Source organism: Mastigoproctus giganteus, chromosome 11 (genome assembly GCF_048544385.1).
Source record: "Mastigoproctus giganteus isolate SK-2022 chromosome 11, ASM4854438v1, whole genome shotgun sequence".
Lineage (NCBI taxonomy): Eukaryota > Metazoa > Arthropoda > Arachnida > Uropygi > Thelyphonidae > Mastigoproctus > Mastigoproctus giganteus.
Genome location: NC_143585.1, coordinates 121,735,061 through 121,756,804, shown reverse-complemented (window position 1 = coordinate 121,756,804; position 21,744 = coordinate 121,735,061). Strand labels below are relative to the sequence as shown.

General features: G+C 36.6%; 1 protein-coding gene across 1 annotated transcript in view; it reads left to right on the top strand.

Annotated features, from left to right (window-relative positions):
* The window catches only part of LOC150078402 (uncharacterized protein C6orf163 homolog), a 48,687-nt gene extending 39,560 nt beyond the window's left edge, over window positions 1-9,127 (top strand). Inside the window, exons 3-4 of the mRNA XM_090384553.1 lie at window positions 4,302-4,504; window positions 8,758-9,127. Of these exons, the coding sequence (XP_090240679.1) occupies window positions 4,302-4,504; window positions 8,758-9,127 (573 nt within the window). The remainder of the gene's footprint in view (window positions 1-4,301; window positions 4,505-8,757) is intronic.
* Window positions 9,128-21,744: the final 12,617 nt, after the last annotated feature.

The window sequence follows — 21,744 nt, the reverse complement described above, 5'->3', positions numbered from 1 at the left end:
GAATCAATCGAAAGATCAGTACCACTATCCGATCCCCGGATCAAACCACCTATGCAGAGGACTTGAATAGTGGTGGTCCTGATGCAGCAAAAATTAAAAATAGGACAGATACAAGCACTCAAATGCAATTTTATTTTTATTATATTTTAATCATTATTCTCACTTAAGTTTATATCTCAAGCATCATGTAGAGGAAAATGCTCTTTGCTGCCTCTGATGTATGCTTTACCCCTTTTTTAATGTAAGATTCAGTTCAATTATTTCAAACATTATTCAAATATAAGTATATACATATATACATACAGGAACTCCCCGACTTACATAAGGTTGCTTTCTGCAGAACGCTACGTAATTTCCCCCCATGCTTGTGTAGCACTTGCAACTATGCTCGCTGAATTGATTGAATCAAAAAAGAAATGTTCGACGAACATGTAAATAGAATTATTTATTGTATTTATTCAATTTTTTATCTCATGCACAGGAAAAATTACAAAAGCGTGCAATTTAAAAAAAATTCAAAATTATAAAATTACAAAAAAAGAGAGGAGACGGGCATAATGTCAGTAAGTTTTACCTCTCGAGCATTGTTGCTAGAATCGATGTCTTCAGCTGATAAGTACACCACTGTGGAGGTTGGGGGCTGTGGAGATTTAGAAGCTGTTCAACATTGCGAAAGAACATATTAATGGATGACTGGACGGTGGCTTTTTTCTTTTCATCATAGATTTCTTTGTAGCAAGCATATCATTCACCCCTCTGTTAACTTTTAAGAATCGTTCACTGTCAGGATTCATCTTCTCAAACCTCGCCAATTTAATGAAATTGCCGATGCAATTTCATTAAATGCCATTGCCATCTCTCTGGTGATGGTGTCTCGGCTCCTCATTTGGTTCATCTTGAGCTTCGTCAGTATTTTATTCTTTCACTATCGCTGCCTGCAAGTCAATAAGTTCTTCATTAGATAATTCCTTCTCTTCTTCCTCTATTAACTCCTCTACATCTTTGGCATCAACCTCCAACTGAAGTAGCTCTGCAACCTCTACAATCTGATCTGTAACCTCTTCATATGATTCGTCTTTTTCAAATCTTTCGAAGCCTTTTATGTGCCGTGGCCATATTTTCTTCCATCTGCCATTTAAACAACTTTTAGTAATTTCCGCCCAGGCCTTGTTAATGTTTAAGATGGCGTGGTAAACATTGTAAGATTTCCAAAAGTCTCTTAACGCAAATTTTTCTCATCATCTACTGTAGACAATGCCTGAGCAATTGTACATAAATAGTATGCTTTTAAATTCGAAATAACACCCTGATCCATAGGTTGGATGAGTGAAGTCATGTTTAGAGGTAGAAATATGACTCTCATGTTCGAATTGAAATCATCTAGATGTGTAGGATGTCCAGGAGCATTATCTAATAGAAGCAAAATCTTGAAAGGAACGTCGTTGTCTTTACAATATTTTTCAACATTGGGAATGAAGCAGCATTTAAACCAATCCTCAAAGAGAGAGAGATATTGTTATCCATACTCTCTGGTTCGATTGGAAATGCATGGATAGGGTGGCTTTATTAATTCCCTTAAATGCACGAGGATTTCCAGAATGGTACACAAGCAGTAGTTTTAAACTGTATTGTCCCGCTGCATTAGCCACAAAGAAAAGCGTGGCCCTATCTTTTGAAGCCTTGAAACCTAACATTGTCTTTTCCTCTTTGGCAATGTATGTTCGATCCAGCATTTTTTTCCAATACAGAGCAGTCTCGTCAACATTAAAAATTTGCTGCGTTGAATAGCCGCCTTCATCAATAGTTTTTTCCAACATATCACAAAATTTCTCTGCAGCTACAGAATCAGCACTGGCGACTTCACCAGAAACATTTATTGTTTTGGAAACCAGCGCAATGCTTAAACCACCCATTGCTTGCCACGAATTTGGCTTGGGGTTTGCCGTACTTATCCTTAATATCTTCATAAATACTTCTTGCTTTTGCTTGTGAATGGCCATTGGACTCAGGAGCACTTGCTTCTGAATCTGATTTTCCATCCATATTATTAATAGCTGTTCTATCTTCGATATAGCACCTGAACACTGTTTTGTGATCACTGTTGATCTTAAGTGCATTGATCCTTTGACATATTCTTTTATACACGCACTGTCCTTTAAAATAGTATTCACTGTTGAAGCAGCAAGACCTAATTTCCTTGCAATAGATGACAAACTTTGTCCTGCTTCATACTTCTTAATCATTTTCATCTTCATTTCTAAATCAATTTTGTTTTGTTTCCTGGCACTACCACCACTTGCACTTTTCGTTGGTTGCTTTCCCTTCATCATTGTAATACGTAAATAGGAATAAAGTTTTTGAAAATTTGTTGTTTACATGATTGAAGATTTCAGTGAAGGGGAACACATTTCACCATAATAGCGTAAAAACCCACACAATTGCAGTTATCAGTATTATCGCAAATGCAATAAGATCAAGTTTACTACCCATTTATAATTAGATGCACTAACAGAAAAGTCCAATAAACCGGAAACTGCAAATTGTTTTTATTGTTTTATGGTCATGACCTCCATAAGCGTGCTCTAGAAAAATATCACGAAGGCGTTCAAAATTGATTCTTATAATGGGAACATATGATAACGATGAAAGGGTAGTGCAATTTCCATTATAAATATAACCATTTAGAGAGATTAAAAAAAAAAGCTTGGTAATATAGCGAAATTTTCAACTTCCAAGGACTTGGAACTAATTACAAAAAAAACCCCAAAAAAAAAACCAATGTGTTATTGGGTTCACATTACGATATTTTCACGATTGTTATTGTTATTTGGTTTTTAGGAGCATTAGCAACTAAGGCCATATTGCTCCGGGATATGCGATGGTCATTCCCTGACCTTTCCGCATCCTCCGTATTTGGTGGCGACAGGCTCGAACCCCGGTCTAATCAAGAAGCGTGTGCTACGCACTGCTGCTCCTTCCCACCTGGCTACGGAGGCGCCTTATTTTCACGATACCTCCATTTATTTCTATGGGATGCAAAATACGTTTCCATGATTTTTTTGAGTTTGCACTAGCCGGCAAAAACTTACATAAAGTTGAATTTCCGTAAGTCGGGGAGTTCCTGTAATTTCCTTGTAATTTCCATACATAAAAAAAAAAAAAAAAAATTCCATACATAATCGTACTATAACTATCTTAAATAAATAAATAAATTTTTATTGAATGTAATAACATTTTTGAATTTGGGGAATTTTTATAGTCTTAAACAGTTAGTCTGAAGATTTTTTTCGCTGAGACCTCAAGACAAAATTTTTTTTTATCATTTTGGCCACGCTACTTTTGCCGCTTACATCTAGTGTTTAATAAAGTCACCTTTTCCTTTATTTGATACTTCAGTAATATCACACTTACTCAATAAACATTAGACATTCTCGTTCCACAGTGATGCTTTTAAATAATAGCATCATAAGAGCTAATTTGATATTTCAAATTACAAAAGTAATTTGAAATGTCAAATTAGCCAGTTAGTCAAATTGGACAAAACTAATTTAATCTGTATTATTATTCAAAAGGTTTTTATAAAGATTTTCACAGTAAAAGCAGGTTATCATATTTCTGATTGCAATTTCTTTTTTTTACTGTTTATATCTATGGCTGCATGATGTTCCTAAATATGGCATGGTTTTATTAAGGATTTTAATAATTAATAAAGCATTGTGAATGTTTCAGTAGATGAGTCACATAGTCAAGCTGTGCATCTAGCTTAACTCTCCGCTGACAATTATGTTTTAAATATATGATTTTTTTTTAAAATTTCTTTTTAACTGTTAAAAAGAAATAAAAAAAAAAAAAGAAAAATCCCCCCCCCACTCATGGCATTATGGGATATTTAATGTATACAGGTGTGAAAGTCTCATTTCTGGAAAGATATTAACTTGAAAGAGTTGAAAGGAGTACATGACTAATTGTGAATGCAACAAGATATTCTTATTCTAGGATGATGCAAACAAAAGAAACAGATTCAATCTGGATGCAAGAACATCTACCTTTAGACAATGACTTATTAACTATTGGAACCTGTTACTGCTGAACTTCACAGATTTCTGGAGGGATTACATAAATATTTTAGGAAGCAGATAAAATATAAAACTAGAGAGAAATTTATTTAATTAATGAATTTTTTAAAATTTATTTATTGTTCATTTATTTTCTGACAGCAGATGTTAAATAAACTTGGCTTCCTTGTGTCATTCTGCTATTTTAGTACTAATGCTATTCAATTTTCTTTTTTATTTAAATAGGAAGAAATGAAAAGAATTGAAAATGTACAACTAGCTTGTATAGAGGACCAAATTCTTCAGACTAAAGAAACTTCAGAACTAACAGTCAAAGCAGTAATTAATGATACCCAGCAACAGCTGCAAGAGCATATTGAAAATGCTATAGATATAGCAAGAGAAGAAGAGAGACAGTTAGCAAATGATAGAGCTGAATGTATGCGGAGGTATGATTCATGTTAACAATACTTTTAATTTTCTTATAACTTATGAAAAGAATTATAAAATGTTCCTGTTTCTAAGGTTATACCTTGGTTTCCAAAAGATTAATGATGCTTTGGTAACAATGTGAAGCATCTTCACAGGCACTACTTAGATTTCAAAAACCTTGTTTTCATGTACCATTGTAGTCTCAAACCCTGGGACATGTATTGTTTCTGGTTGACTTAGGAATTTCTCTGATGTCTGTTATACTGTCTTGAAACTTTCCATCTGATCAATGATCACCAGTATGGATTTCTTCAGTGCTAACTCACTGGTGATATATTGGTTTATGTTACCCATCTGTGGACAAATTCAGTGGAAGGGTTTGGTGCTACTCAAGCAATTGCTCTTGACATTTCAAAGGCTTTTTGATCATGTTTGGCATAAAGGTCTTTAAATAAGCTTCCATCTTGTGGGTAGCCTACTGTTTTTATAATTGGGTATCCAGTTTGCTCTCTGACTGCTCATGGTAGATGGTTCTCTTCTAACTTCTCCACTAATGCCAGTGTTTCTCAAGGTTCAGTTCTTTCTCCCACTCTTTACCTCTTGTATATTAATGACCTTCTTCCATTGACTAGAAAACGTATCCACTGTTCTGCTGATAATAGCACATTGCATTCAACCTTCCAGTTTGAGAAATCTTGCCTGTGCAAACAGCTTCAACTTCTCGAATATCCACTATCAATTTCTTAAATGCTGATCTCCAGGTAATTCTCCAGTGGGGCAGAGACAACTTAGTTAATTTCAATCCTTCTAAAACTCAATTCCATCTTATATCTCGCAAAAAGGATTCTTCTGCTCCTATCTTCAACGACACTCAGATTTATAGACAAGATCACATATCTTTATTAAGGATTACCCTGATGTCTAATCTTTTGGCATAAGCACATCACGAATATTGCTTCCTCTGCATCTAAAAAACTGTTCACTCACACCGTTATTTTTCTTCTAAACAACTCACTTATTACAATCTACAGAAATTTAATGTCAACAAGTATCTTCTTTCATCTTCTCAACTTTCTATCCACTCACAGTACTAAATACTACAGGTCTAATACCTTTTATGTTTGGGATTTTTATTTAAAAAAAAAAAAAAATTTATATATATATAAATTGGTATATTCTGTTGTTACTGACAGCCTTCAGTTCTCTCTCTTGTTAGAGGTCCATATATTGTTTATTTCTGATATTTAATGCTCATATTTGTTCTGCTTTTGATGTTATGTTTTATGACTGGAGTAAAGAATGTATTTAAATTTAAACAATTCTGTATATTAAAATTCTTCAGACATTTGTTAATTTCGATACCTTGTTTAATTAAACAGGTCAAGCTGTATTTTCTATCTCATGCTATGCTATGCTGTTTGTTTGTTTGGGGATTTATTAGGTGCATCGGCAACTATGGCCATAGTGCACCAACTATGCTATGCTAACTAGATGGTTAGTTTTTTTTTTGAATGCCTTTTCATCCCATTTGTAAGTTATAATATATATTTAATCAGCTGGCAAATGCAGAGGTTTTAATTTCAGAACTGGAGACTACGATGGGTTATGATGTTACGTAACTTTTTATCAATGGGGCAAATAGAACATGGAGTACAAATACATTAGAACTATGGAAAACCTTTAAAGCAGTAGTTGGAAAAACTAAGTGATATATGTCATTAAAATAATATAGCATAAGGACAGCAAGATGGATGAATAATGAGCTGGCCAGTGTAACAAAGCAAAAGAAAAAGGATTAGGGAAGTTAATGAAAAGTACTGAGGTCTACAACAGCTATAAGTTGATCTATAATACACTACCTATGAATAAAAATCCTTATCTAAAAGGAGTACAGGTAGTTCTTGACTTTACAAGTTAATTCGTTCCTAGCGCGCGCTCGTAAAGTGGGAATTTGTTTCCCATAGACATAATGTTAAAAATAGGCGTTAACAATGAAATTAGTTTTAAATGAAAACATAGCCTGTAAATTCAAGCAAATTATAATAATAAAGAAATTATTTATGACTTACAAATGTTAAAGAATGTTTATTCTTCATCGACTAAATGCACACTCGTTGATCACTCATTATTGGCTCAGCACTCGTTGGTTTGTTGCACAAGGAGTCGTCTTCTTCAGAAATGTTTCAAGAGGCATTTGTTTCCAAGATAATCTTCTCTTTTCTTTATAAATTTCAATAGCATGCATAAGCATTTTTTTAACGACACGCACAAATTGCAACTAACACGATTTGCGCAGAGTAACAAGTTTATGAAGCTTAAAAAAAAAAAAAAAAGGAACGAAGAGAAGATTCTGAAAATTTATTTATGTTTTTTATATGATTGAAGATTTCAGTAAAGGGGAAACACGTTTCACCATAATAACGTATAAAAAAAAAAACAAAAAAAAAACACACAATTCCAGTTATCGGTATTTTTATTTTCTCAAATGCAATAAGATCAAGTTTACTACCCATTTATAATTGTTTGCAGTAACAGAAAAGTCCAATAAACCGGAAAGTGCAAATTGTTTTTATTGTTTTATGGTCATGGCCTCCAGAAACATGCTTTAGAAAAATATCACAAAGACGTTCAAATCTGATTCTTATAACGGGAACATATGATAACGATGAAAGTGTAGTGCATTTAATGATTTGAATTGGCAACTTAGAGAGTTATATAGCGAAAATTTCAACTTCTGAGGTCATGGAATAAATTACCAAAAAACAATGTGTTATTGGGTTCACAGTGCGATATTTTTGTGATATGATGGTAACGGATTAATATCGTAAAGCGGGGTACACTGTATCGTATAGCTACGTGCTTGGTTCAAAATGCGGTATTTATGAATGTTTTAACATTCATTTTTTGCAATTAATGTTCATATTTTCGATTTTGTTGATACTTGATACTTGAAAAAAAAACCAAAAAAAAAAAAAACCTCTTAAACCTGGGAACTCGTAAAGCGGGAACTGCCTGTACATGCTTTGAGTCCATAATAAGTGGAGTGACATATATCAGTAGAGACAAGAAATGTTAGTGTATGAACAGTGATGCAAACAGTCAAATCTTACAGTAGAGAGCCAGAGGTAACAAATGTCATCTTTTGAATATCAAGCTATGCTTCTTGGACTTGTGCTGTGGGTTTGGCAAGAGTAGTATGTGGCTGAGATGTGGGGGATTAGTAACCATCACTTCATGTTCAAAGGGCAACAGGTCTTTGAATGTGCAGGCCAAGAAAGCATATTTATATATGAACTAGTCTGTAATCAAGTCACAAAGGAGGTTTGGCAAGCTAAGGCAGATTACTGTTATTATTAAAATAATAAAAAAAACCTTTCTCCCATTATGGGTTTTTTTTTCTGATGAGTACTGGTACCAAGTGGGCGGTTGGTTGTGTCCAGTTACTATTATTATTACTGTTGGTCAAGGAACTATCCTACTGGTGTTCAGGATCGAGGCTTTTGGAGTTCCATGTAAGTGTTCTCTGGGAGGCCTATTGCTGCTAGGTTCTTATGGAGGCTCTTTGTCACCATGCCAGTGTTTGTCACTGTGATTGGGGTAGTCATCACTTGTTCCATATGCCACATATCTTTGATTTCCTATCTTAGTCAAAGGTCTGAGTACTTCCTGATCTTTTCCTCATATGAAATTCCAAAACTGTACCACACACTTTGCAGGATCGCATTTATCACAAATGACCACAAGTGCATGCAGGTGGGTGGATGCTGAACCACGACGTGAGACCCTCACATTGCTCATACTATCATTGAGTACTTAGCCAGCATTAATGTCAGATGTGTTCCTCATCCACCCTTACAGCCCTGACCTTGCACCCTACAATATTTTTTTGTTTCCAAAGTTAAAGAAGGGGTTGAAAGGAAAACATTTCTAGTTATCAGAAGTTGTAAAGACATTGGAGGTGATTTTCAAATGCACGTCAAAAAATGTTTTCCACCATGTTTTACAACTTTTGCTCCACAGGTATGAAAAAAAAAAAAAAAAAAATCCCGCCTTTTGTTGACCAGTGTAATCACAATCAGCATGGAGAATATAATTATAAGCTGATTGTACTTATGATAAGGTGTTTTTTTAAGAGAATTGTTTAAAATTATTATCTATATACATTCTAATTAGTTTCAAACTACTTTCTACTGATTCAAAATTTTATACTGATAAATAAACATATCTTTTCATGTAAATAAAAAACTTAGTCTCAATTTGTAAATTTTAGAGAATTTGAAGAGGAGATGAAAAAAGGATTATGGGAAGCTTCAGAAAATAAACAGCGTTCACTCATCCAGATGCAGCAACATATGCAAGAAGCAATAGATACTGCTACAGAAGAAACTCTCAAAATAAGGGAACAAATGAAAAAACAAAATCTGGAATATGAGCAAACCATAGATAAGCAAAAAGAAAGGATAACCTGCTTAGAAAATGATTTAGCAAGATTAACAAAACAGATGAGGGTTTTAACAAATAAAAAATCTCAAGCAGAAGAAGAGCTCATGCAATACCGTCAAGAACTGCAACAGTTTATTGACCTTGCTTTTAAAACTGCTCCTAGACATGTGGATTATCCAGTAAAATCAAAGAACTGAGGAATGGAATATTTGTATGGATCTCGAAGAAATTAAAATATCCACTTAAATGTCATCTGTGCCATTTTTGCTTGAAAATAAATGAGTGCGTTCACATTTTATATTATTTAGTCGTTTTAGCACTGTGTTAGTTACTACTAACATATGTTACCCAGTTTCTGGATGAAATTCTTTTATTTTCTTGTTTTATGTAAAGAAGTAAGAAACCTCCAAAAAATACACTTATTAAGCAATATGCTTCATGAACTGATTAACAACAACTGCCACAGAACAAAAACAGTTGTACTAATGAATACAACTAAACATGAGGAATCATGTCCGAAGAAAATTTTATGGGGAGGGAATCTAAAATCTACAGTTTTGATTTTACATTTATTGTACATTACAAGTTTTAAATTAGCTGATTTGCTTACTTTCAATGTCAAGTGCTCACACCATGAGTATACAAGCATCCGCCACTTACTGCTCTTAATCAGGGCCGTAGAAACAATGTCCTTTAAATCCACGTTAAGTGGGGGATTATTCATAGGAAATAATAAGATAAAATAAATTTTCTGTTTTTACTCCGAGATGACTGGTCCCTGAGTATAAACAGAATAGGCCAGGGGAGTACATGAGATAGAGAGAATACAGGAACATTATACTGTATTTAGTAGTCAAGTGGGCTTAACTAGTGGTCACTCAAATAAAAATTGGGTACATAGGCATTATAATTGGTTGGCATGACCAGCATTTCCAGCTGATTTTAAGACATAATTTCTTTACATAACAATATTAAATGTAGCAGAAACATTTAAACCTTTAAATATACTTTAAATTCATAAATTATGCATAAAAACATAAATACAGTATAAGTTGAAAAAAATGCAAGAAAGCTTACTTTAAAATTACAGAATAAGTATACTGTACTTACAGTAATAGCTTGCAGTGCTGCTAATTTTCAGATTGCTCAAAACAGTGTATATCTAGTATTCTCTCAAATTTATTCTTTTTAGAATGTCCAATTTGGTTTCCAGTGACATTTCTCTGATAGCTTCTCACCTTCTACACATCATTAGCACTAGCTGGCTCACTTGATTCTTTGAGGCCATTTTAAAAACAATCACGTGGACACAAAATGCACATAAACAACATGTAAACCAGAACTAACTGGAAGCGAGGACAAAACCGAAAACAGAATTGCTGAGTGTTGCTACTGTGAAGCTAAAGGAAACTCCATCAGGAAATGACAATTCCTAAGGAAAAGTTTTATAAATAATGCTTCAGTCAGTAGGAATCAATAAGTGGGCACTCACTTTCCTGTAACACTGCCAAGTTCACCCCAGGGGCTCATATCTGGTGAGTATGGGCTTGACACACCCAGGGTTCTGAACTGGATATCATCATTCTTCTCTTTCTTGGTGATTCCCCTTCTACTTCTGACTCTCTCTCTCTCTCTCTCAAGGTAATTCAGAAATTTTTTTTTTGGCTGGTGCAGCATAAGCCTCAGACTTCCTTGTACCATATAACTAATAATAATAATAAGTGGGAGGATGCATAAAATGTATATGTTTGTAATATGCAAGAAATGGTGCATGTGACTGTAACATTTTACAGCTGTGGACATAGAACACTTGTGTGCCAGTATAAACAGCTACAGAAAATTAATACAAACATGAAAAATAACTTTTGGGGCAATAAACAGTAGCATTCAAAATTTCTTGTCATAAATCTTAAGTATTTTGCAGCTTTTCCAGTTTGGCTGGCAGTTCAACCCGTTTTCTTGTTAACTATAATATCAGTTAAAAGGCAATTGCATAACAAGCACTATGAATTGTATATATTTTGAAAATCAAATCAAAGGACATTAAAAAATTATTTTCAATGGGGTTTTTCAGGCACCCAAACTCTTGGTGATGGGTAACTCCTTTCAAGATGCTTGTAGTGAATACTGATATTCTGGGGAAACAGAGCACAAATCTGAAGGGAGGAGGGTATCAAAATATACTGAGTGTTACAGGAAACAAGTGCTGAGTGAGCTGTGCTATAGCATGGGACAACTTTACTTTCTAATTTCACCAAAGTTTTCTGATAATCAGATGTCACCCAGTTTCTAATGGGTTTAATTTTCTAAGTTTGTAGATAAGATTTTTAAGTTCGTATTTTTTCTCGAACATGCAGATATTAGGCAGCTGTACCACAGTGCTTACAAATTAAGTTAAAAAAAAAAAAAAAAAAAAATCTAGATTGATAAGTATGCTTACATATTTGATTTCTGTAATAAACATGTAACTTTTAATATCTTAATTTCACTGCTTATTTTTTTTTTTGTAACTGAGCATTAATGACTCAGATGGAGTTCAGTACAGTAATACCCCGAAGTTACGCGATAGGTGGGTCCGACGAAAATCGCGTAAGTCGAATTCGCGTAAGTCGGGGTACAACTTTGCATATAAATACATATAAATTTTGCTTAATTGGGACCAAGGACTAACAAAAACACTAGTTTAGAAGAAAAATATTAATAAAATTGCAGTCCTTTATACATATTAATACAAAATATGTATTAAAAAAACAAATGACTTACGTAAAAAAGTTATTTCGATGTCGATGGCTTCATAAAATCTAACAAATTCGTCTGACGACACAGCGTCTTCTTTTTTTCACGCAGAATTTCTTCGTAGCAAGCTAATAATTTTTTTATTCCTTGCTTTGTAGCTATAACGCGTTCTTCGTTGGAGTCTATGTTTTCTAAAATTTTTAAGCCCTTTTCAATTTTCAACCTGTCAAGTTTGCAATTGTCATGTGCTTTTCGCCGTTGCTTCATTTAGGCCTGTAGCACGTGCAATATCACATGGTCTTTCATTTCGCTCAAAGCGTTTCACAATTTCATATTTTTTCTCTATCGACAGAGGCGGACTGGCCATAAGCCTTACCGGGGAAACCCCGGTGGGCCAGTGTGATTTTGGCCATAAACCATAGTATGAGGCCACTATAAATTTTCCCGGGTAAGAATTTTTGACCCAGTCCGCCTCTGTTTATCGATAATTGCTTTTCTTTTTCTCTCTGAATCTGCAGTGTCTTCACCAGGACGCTTCCTTTTCACACCTTTTAATTAAGTATTTTACTCATTTTTAGGGAATAAAGCGCAATTACAAAACGAGGAGGCACGCTTGATACGCATAAACAAAGCTGCGCGCATGTAGCAACTGAATAAACAACACCATAAAGGCAGAGAAACACTATTAACACCTCACATTTCTAGGGGTTACTACCATAAAACAATAAAAATCCAGTTGCGTTTCGGCTAGTGAAATCTGTTATAAACTGGTAGTAAACTCGATCTAATTGCATTTGCGATTATACCGATAGCTGGAATTGTGTTGGTTTTTACGTTATTAGGGTGAAATGTGTTTCCCCTTCACTGATATAAAAAACATAAAAGCAGCAAAGTTGAATTTTGTTCATCTTTCGCTCTCATTCTCCGCCGTCGCACCGTATATCGATAACATATGAAAAACGACCTTGAAGATAGTGGGCGGCAGCGTTGCCAAACGAAAAAATCAAGAACCGCGTAACTCCGAGTTGGCGTAAGTCGGGGTATTACTGTATACCATTACTGGTTATCAGATATCTTGTTCTGTAGTTGTGTTTTGTTAAAAAAGGTTAAGTTAGTTTAAATGTTTCATTTTTTACAAGAATTTTTTGATGAATGTTAGGTTACTTTGAATTTGTTGAGAGGGGGGGGGAGAGAGAGAGAGAGAGAGAAAGAATACATGCTACTAGGGTCTATTTTGCTTATTTTTAGGTTTTAGACCATTATTTTTGGACTGAAATTTTTGAATTTGTGTTAAAATTGGACTGTTACCAGAAGACAGAGAGTGGTAATCAATGGACACTGTTCATCGTGGACTAATGTTATTAATGGAGTCCCTCAGGGTTCAGTATTGGGTCCATTATTGTTTTCTGTATTTATAAATGATACTGATGATGGTATATCAAGCTTGATGTCTAAGTTTTCAGATGATACTACGAAGGTCGGCAGGGTTGTTAAGGACACTAATGACAGTACGCTGCTGCAACAGGATCTAGAAAAGTTCAGCAGATCGGCTGAGATGTGGCAAATGAAGTTTAACATTGACAAAGGTAAAGTACTACATATGGGAAGCAGCAACCCCAGAGTGACGTATCAACTCTGTGGTACTACACTGACAGTGGTAGAGAACGAAAAGGACCCGGGGTAATTGTGCAGGCAGATATGAAGTTCTGAGCAGCGAAGACGGTCTGCAAGATTAGCTCTTGTCAATGATATACAGGAATGTTTCTAGCAGGGATAAGGAGGTGATTATCCCCTTATGGCAATGGTCAGGCCACACCTTGAGTACTGTATACAGGTCTGGAGGCCTCATTTTAAGAAACATTTCACCCCTCCGTTCGTTCCAAGTACCTGGAACGAACGGAGGGGTGAAATTGGAGCTCTTTTTTTTTCTTTTGGCTGATGCTGCATAAGCTTGCTTTGTTGCAAGCTTATGCAGCATTAACATTATTATTAGCATTAACAGAAATAAGAAGCACAGTAAATAGCTATGCAGATGGTATCTAGTGTCACTTCGTTGTTGTTGAGGTAATCCAGTATAATTTGCTGATTGAGGAGGTTTGTGATTTGCTTTGGGTCTTTGTGAGGTCCATTCCCTCAAATTCTGCTAGGGCCTTCTTCCCTTCTTATGTTCTGAATATTGTGACTGCATCTTTCCACTTCGGCTGTACTGGTTTGTACTTGCATTTGCTGTTCCTCTGGTTCATCTCTGGTCTGCTAATTGGTGATCTGAGCAGTTGGGAACTGTTTTTACCACTTGGTATGTAGTTTCATCCTGTACATTGTCATATCGGTCTCTAGCTTGATTACTTTGTAGTATGCTCGCATGATGAACATATTCATTTTGATGCTCCACTTCATGCATTGGTCTTCCTTCCTTCCTGGGCGATCACTAATGAAGTTGCGCAGAAAGCACTTTTGGTTGGTTGGACTGGAGATGGTCTTGTCCTTCCATTGTGGTAGCCAATATGGGGGGGGGGGAAACAGTGCCACTTGCTCCACTGTTACCCTTGGGAGCCTGTCTTCAACTTTTCCAACCTCTCTGCCCAAAGTCTGAACATGAGTGACTTTAACCTCCACCACGCTTGATGCAGTATGTTCATTATTTCTTACCTGTCATCTTCATCCAGCTATGGAAGTGGACCTGTTTAGCTTTGGCTTTTGCATCCAGTAGTATGTGGTAGTTATTTGGAGTGACACCAGATGGTGCTATCCTCTGCCTCAGCCATCACTTCACCCTTGGGGGAGGAAGGTCTGATGAAGCAATATTTTTTCCCTTTGTGGTGGGATTTGAACTCACGTTTTTTTAGGGAGTATATGATGAGAGCCCTGTCAATCAATTCGGCCCTGGAAAGATTGTGCAGGGCTCAAGGGATAAAATTTTTTTCAGCCTGGTCTGTACTTGTTAACAGGAGAGACTGCTTCTACAGGGATGGGATACACTTAAATAGAAAGGGTGCAAGAATGTTTGCTGATGCTATCGAGGCAGTGTTAGGCGGGTCGGAAAACTGCTAGATTGGGGGGATACAAGGACTAATAGATTAACAGTAGCCACTGGCAGAGGTGAAAGTGATTCTTGCACTGCTTCTATTGGAATGAGCCGCAGCCTGGAAAATAAGATGCAGGATATTTCAGAGACTGCTGGGAATCATTGGGGTACAAGTAAACACATGGGTTGTGTTAGGGTAGCTAAGAAAAAGAACAGGTGCATGTATACTTGCGTGTACACCAATGCTAGGAGTTTAGTAAATAAATTTGATGAATTTGAGGTATTGCTCAAAACATCAAAGGCAGATATTGTGGGGATTTCAGAGACGTGGTGTCACACAGATATAAGGAATGCAGAACTGGAATTTGGGGAGTACAATGTCTACAGAAAGGATAGACAGGATAGGAAGGGAGGAGGGGTTATGCTATTAGTTAAAAAACACATAAAATCCAAGGAAGTGAAGCCAGTCGACATCGCTGGACAGTGCAGTGTCGAGTCAGTTTGGTGTGACATAAGCATTGGGAGATCAAAATTGAGAGTAGGAGTGTGCTATAGGCCTAATGACTCTGATGAGTATAATAAGAAACTGTTCGGAGAAATAGAGTGGGCCAGTAAATCAGAGAGTCTTATAATGGGAGATTTTAATTTCCCAGATATTGACTGGAATTTGGGGGCTGGTCACTCACACACTAGCAGGGCTTTTGTGGATTTATTGGATGATTGTTTTCTACATCAGCATGTTCGGGAAGCAACTAGAGGGAGTAATACTCTTGATTTGATTATCAGTAGTGATTCTTCATGCATTAAGAATCTGCAGATAAATGAACCACTAGGTGGCAGTGATCACAGTGTGCTGAAGTGGGAGTTACTCAAAGAGGTAACTACCATTAGGGGTAAAGGGAAGGGGTATTGCTTTCGTAAAGGCGACTACAATGGACTGAGACAGTATTTAAATTCTATACAGTGGGATCAACTGATGATATTGCCAACAGCAAATTCAAAATGGGAAGCATTCAAAGAACTTATCTTGGAAGCTACTAGGCTTTACATACCAACTAAGAAATATTGTTCAAGGTTTAGGCCTAAATGGATGTCAGATGAACTAACGAGGCATATGGCAGAGAAGAAAAATGTATGGGATACATACAAATTAACACGTGACACAGACGCCTATGATAGATACAAGTTGATCTGTAACCAAGTTACAAAGGAGGTTAGGCAGGCGAAGGCAGATTACGAGATCCTTGGCAAGGGATGCGAAGAAAAACAGCAAAGAGTTCTTTACTTATGTAAACTCTAGAAGGAAGGGGATGAATCAGATTGGTCCACTTGAGATCGATGGGTCAACTGTTGATGACCCTGCTCAGGTAGCTAACAAACTAAATGAATATTTTGCATCGACATTCACACATGAGGAGTTATTCAGTGAGGGGAATGCCAGAGGTGTATTCAACTCTAGCAGTAAGCTAGAGAATCTTGTAATAATAACTGAGAGCAAAGTGGAGGAGAAATTGTTGAAGATAAACACAAGAAAGGCACCTGGGGTGGATGGGATCTATCCAGTTATATTAAAGGAGGCAGCAAAGGAAGTAAGCAAACCCTTAGCCATAATTATGAGAGCTTCCTTGGACTCAGGGGAGGTACCCACGGACTGGAGATGTGCAAATGTGACCCCAATTCACAAAGGGGATCAAAGGCTGACACAAGTAATTATAGACCTGTGAGTTTAACTTCTGTTCCCGGAAAATTAATGGAGGCACTGGTTAAAGAAGCACTGCAGGATCATCTAGACAAGACTTCAGTTATAGCTAGGACACAGCATGGTTCTGTTAAGGGTAAGTCTTGCCTGACCAATTTGATTGGATACTATGATGCAGTCACAAAAGAACTGGATGCAGGGAATAACTTTGATATTATATACTTGGATCTTAGAAAGGCTTTTGATACTGTTGCACATGGAAGACTGCTGCACAAATTGGAGCAGTGTGGCATTGGAGGCAAATTGCTGCTATGGATAAAGGGGTGGTTGAGGGGGAGAAGACAGAGAGTGGTAATCAATGGACACTGCTCATTGTGGACTAATGTTATTAGTGGAGTCCCTCAGGGTTCGGTATTGGGTCCTTTGTTGTTTTCTGTATTTATAAATGATATTGATGATGGTATATCAGGCTTAATGTCCAAGTTTGCAGACGATACGAAGGTTGGCAGGGTTGTCAAGGACACTACTGACACTATGCTACTGCAACAGGATTTGGAAAGGTTGAGCAGATGGGCTTCGAGGTGGCAAATGAAGTTTAACATTGACAAATGTAAAGTACTACATATGGGAAACAGCAACCCCAGAGCAACGTATCAACTCTGTGGTACTACACTGACAGTGGTAGAGAATGAAAGGGACCTGGGGGTGGTTGTGCAGGCAGATAAAGTTCTCTGAGCAGTGCAGACGGGCTGCAAGAGTAGCTCATGGTGTATTGTCAATGATATATAGGAATTTTTCTAGCAGGGATAAGGAGGTGATTATTCCCTTGTATAAAGCAATGGTCAGGCCACACCTAGAGTACTGTATACAGGCCTGGAGGCCTCATTTCAAGAAGGATGTAGAGCTGCTTTAACGAGTACAGAGAAGGGCAACTAGATTGGTGAATGGGACAAAGGGGTGCTCTTACGAAGAAAGGCTTAAGTTTTGCGAATTACAGTGTCTGGAAACTAGGCACCAGCGAGGTGATCTGATAGAGGTGTACAAAGCCTTGAATGGTTTGAGCATGCTCAATGCTGATGGGATTCTTCCTCTTGCTCAGAATAATCACCTGAGAGGGCATAAATTCAAATTGAGGAAAGACAGATGTAGGATAGATGTGCGGAAATTTGCCTTTAGCCAGCGGGTGGTTGGTAGGTGGAACAGACTTCCATCCCTTGTCGTGGAAGTTGATAGCCTAAATAAGTTTAAGGCTCAGCTGGACAGGTATTTCGAACGAACAGAGGGGTGAAGTGGAAGTGGTTATTTTTATTTATGTTACTTTCTTTTTTTTTTTGGCTGATGCTGCATAAGCTTGCTTTCTTGCATCAAATGCCTCTACTAATGCTAATGCTAATGCTAACGTCCATGATATTGGTGGTCTGGTATCATAACCACTAGGCTAATTGCACTCTTAGTTATTAATAAATAACTCAACAAGAGGACCCCGCTCACAGACAGAAAGACACTCCATGGCAGACACTACAATGATCTCCATCAAAAGTACATAGATAAGATGGCTCCCAATCACTGCATGGCTCACAACTGGAAAACTCTTCCCAGAGACCAAAGGATTCATATTCGCCATCCAAGACCAGGTAATCAACACCAGGAACTACATTGCCCAGGACCTCGCAGTGACACATGTTGAAGATGCCACCTGGACCCAGAAACAATCCAGCACATCACTGTGGGATGGAGGGTTATCACCCAAATGGGTACACAAGCAGCATATTCCACTCAACTTAAGAGAGGAGACCCCCCCCCCTCCTACCCAGATGGAAGAAACAAAGATAGAAATATGGGCAAAGAAGGCACTCCATGGTAGACACTACAGTGACCTCCACATCAAGACCAAATAGTAGATAATATGGCTTCCAATGCACAGTTCATGAGTGAGAAGCTATTCTCCAACCCTGAAGGATTCATGCTCGCCATCCAAGACCAAATAATCAACATCAAGAACTATTGAAAATACATCATAAAGGAACCCAGAATGACAGATGACACACATCGACGATGCCTCAGAAACGATCCAATGCATCACCGCATGATGCAGTGTGATCACCCATACAGAGTACACTCATAGACATGACCAGATCATTAGGATGATACACTGGAAGCTAGCGAGGAAGTACCAGATGATCAAAGAAAGTGTACCATATTACAAGTACAACCCTCAGGCCATTAATAATAGACCTGGGACCATTAATAATAGACAAGCCAATCCTGCACAACAGACCAGACATAACCTTTACTCACAAGAAGGCATTGCTATGTCAATCAGATTGCTATCTGATTGACATAGCAATGCCCAACGCTAGCAACCTCCAGAAAACCTATGAGGAAAAGATCAGGAAGTACACAGGCCTAAGACATGAAGTCAAAGAGATGTGGAATATGAAAAGTAGCTACCACCCTGATTACTGTGCCAACCACTGGCATGGTGCCAAACAACAGCTTAGCAGCAGTATGCCTCCCAGAGAATACCTATATGGAATGCCAGAAATTCACAATCCTGAAGCCCTGTAGGATAGAGAGTAGGATAGAGTAGTCAGAGAATTTCTTGACCAATAGTAATAGCCAGACATAATAATCACCTTGTGCACTTGGTACCAGTACCCACCACCAGGTGGGGCCCTATATCAGAGAGACATAACATAAGTAAAGAATAATTTTTTTAATTACATTAGAGCTTATCATTCATATCGGTATTGTGTATTTGTCTGTGGTGTTCACAGGCTTATCTGCATGTTTTGTGGGCTGAATTACCCAGAATAACTCAAGGTCCCCCTTGAGTAATTCTGGGAAGGGAATGTGTTGTATGTAGGGTCACTGGCATTAACAAAAGTCTCCACATCTCCCATCTAGGCTCATTCAATAGGTGCCACCAAGAATAATTACTGCACTATTAAGAAAGTAATATTACAGTAAGTACAGTTTCAAAGAAAGAATAATTCTGCGCCAGCAGTGTTGCATTCTAACAGAAACATATTGTTTATAACAGAATCTCAACGTTATTTAAAATAAATTTTTTTATGAAATAAATTAGGAAGTTTAATGTTGAAAGTTAAGCTTATTTATTACCAAGCAAAGGTATAAAGTCCCAAAGGTGTACCTATGACCTATCAGAGGGTTGAGGGGACTAAGCCTCCCCCCCCCCCCAAGAATTGCTATATATTTATAATTGTAGTTTCATTTGATGATTGTAAAAGTTAATGTGAAATTTATGAGCTCCCCTACAAAGAAAATTTCTGGGTACACTGCTGCATAACTGTTAACTCTTTGGATTTACAATGGAGACTCCAGTGTTGTTGTTGTTTTTTTTTTTTTTTTTTAATCTCCTTTTTCATACTCACTATGCTAACATAGTTTTCCTTCATAATTTTTAACAAATTCTACAAATTTGTCTCCAGTTTTGAAATTGGCCATCAGGTGTGGTAGTGTGCTTTGCATAAAATATGTGGAATGCATGAACAATATAGTACATATCATAGAGTATGTGTTAGATATGCTGTATTGTTAAACAGTTTTTTTGTGTGTGTGGTGTCAATCTAAATATGATTTAATAATATCCTGCAGCAAGATGTCAATGTTTGCTTTATTCACCATTATGTAGATATGAATTTTCAATTTCAAGTGGTTATAAAAGCAGTGGGAATGCAGTAAGACATTTACAGTTTTTAATAAATAAGTATAAGAACAATCCACAGTGTGTTAAAAAGAAACACAAAAAACACATGGCACTGCAAAGTGAAGATAATGACCACACCTGTTTTCATAAAAAAATTGGTTCCAGAACATGCCACCTCTCCTATTAATCTTATAATTCAAACTCATGCCACATATACTCCCAGTAGTATAAATAGCTGACAACACTTACACTGGGGTATTTGGCTCTTTACTTATGAACAGTGATGCAGCCAAACACTGAGTCAGTCTGAGCATAACTTTATTAAAATCATTCTTTTAGCAGTGTAAGTGCTAAAAAAAAAAAAAAAAAACAATAATGAACACCTCTGATCATAATAATTTACTTATTCATAAATTATAACATACAGTACCTAAATAATATTTTATTTCAATATTAAATTTCATTGGTATATAGAGTTATTTCATTATATTGGTGCCTGATGTCTGTTTAAACGAGAATCCAGAACTTCATTCCAGTGTGGTTCCCTTCCTCCTTCCCACACACAAAAATAGCCCTACTGATGTCATATGCTGAATGCTTATTGGCATCATAAAACACAATCTTCCTATTACCCGTGATAATCATGCACGTATGTTTTCCAAAAATGTTTCCCAATAGCGAAGTAGCAAAAAGTATGGATATGGAAGAACAAAAACAGTATACATTATATGGGAAACTGGATGTAGAAGGGAAATGAAGGTAGTGATGACTGAAAAACGTGCCATTTTCAGTTGCTACTGATAACAGTAATTAAAGTGATTCCAGACTATATCCCATTGTGGTGTGACCCTTTCTAACAAAAAAGGTAATGAAATTGAAAGGAGTTTGCTGCCCTCGGTGCCAGTGTTGGAAGGTAGGGCACAATATTGGGCATCTGATAAACTTGAAAGTTTTCTACAGGAATTCCTTTTGAAAACTATGTGGCATTTAGTGTTGAAAATGGTATGCCTAAAAACAGGAGTAGCAAGGGTATTAAAAGCAACTGAGCACTTAATGGTAATAGGCTGTCATTGCCATCTCATTAATTTGTGTGCTGAAAAGGTGCCTGCATGCCTTCCTATGAAAGTAGATGAATATTTTGGTGGATTGCCTAGAAGCAGTGCTAAAACATATTGAAACTGTTTCAATTATGGCATACCACTGATATGATAAAGGATTCTGAAGTCATCTGTCTTTGGTTAAATTTTTAATTAGATTGGTAGTAGAGTGGCAACTTCTGATAAGTTTATTTAAGGAAGAGACTAGAATTAGTGAGAAAAATCATATGAACACTGTAAAAAGTTACTAAATTGAGAAGTATAGCACTATATAGTATAGAAGTGAACAGCACTGAGTTAAGTCTAAACTTAGTTCATGATCCAAAAGATGACAAATTTGATAAATCCTTTGTGGCAAACAGTGTCAAAGAGAGGTCATTTTTTTAAAATCTTGCAATGTATCTCTCCTCATCAAAACTCTAAATAATTATATAGTATTTTTCTGTTTAACATTTAACAGTCACCAGGCCAGTGATGGCAGCTGTTTCTTGTACTCAATTTCACACTCACCTGGCATCTGTGAAATTTATTGTGTGAAATTCAATATGAGTATGAAGTTGCAAAGACAATAATCAAACCTCTGATTA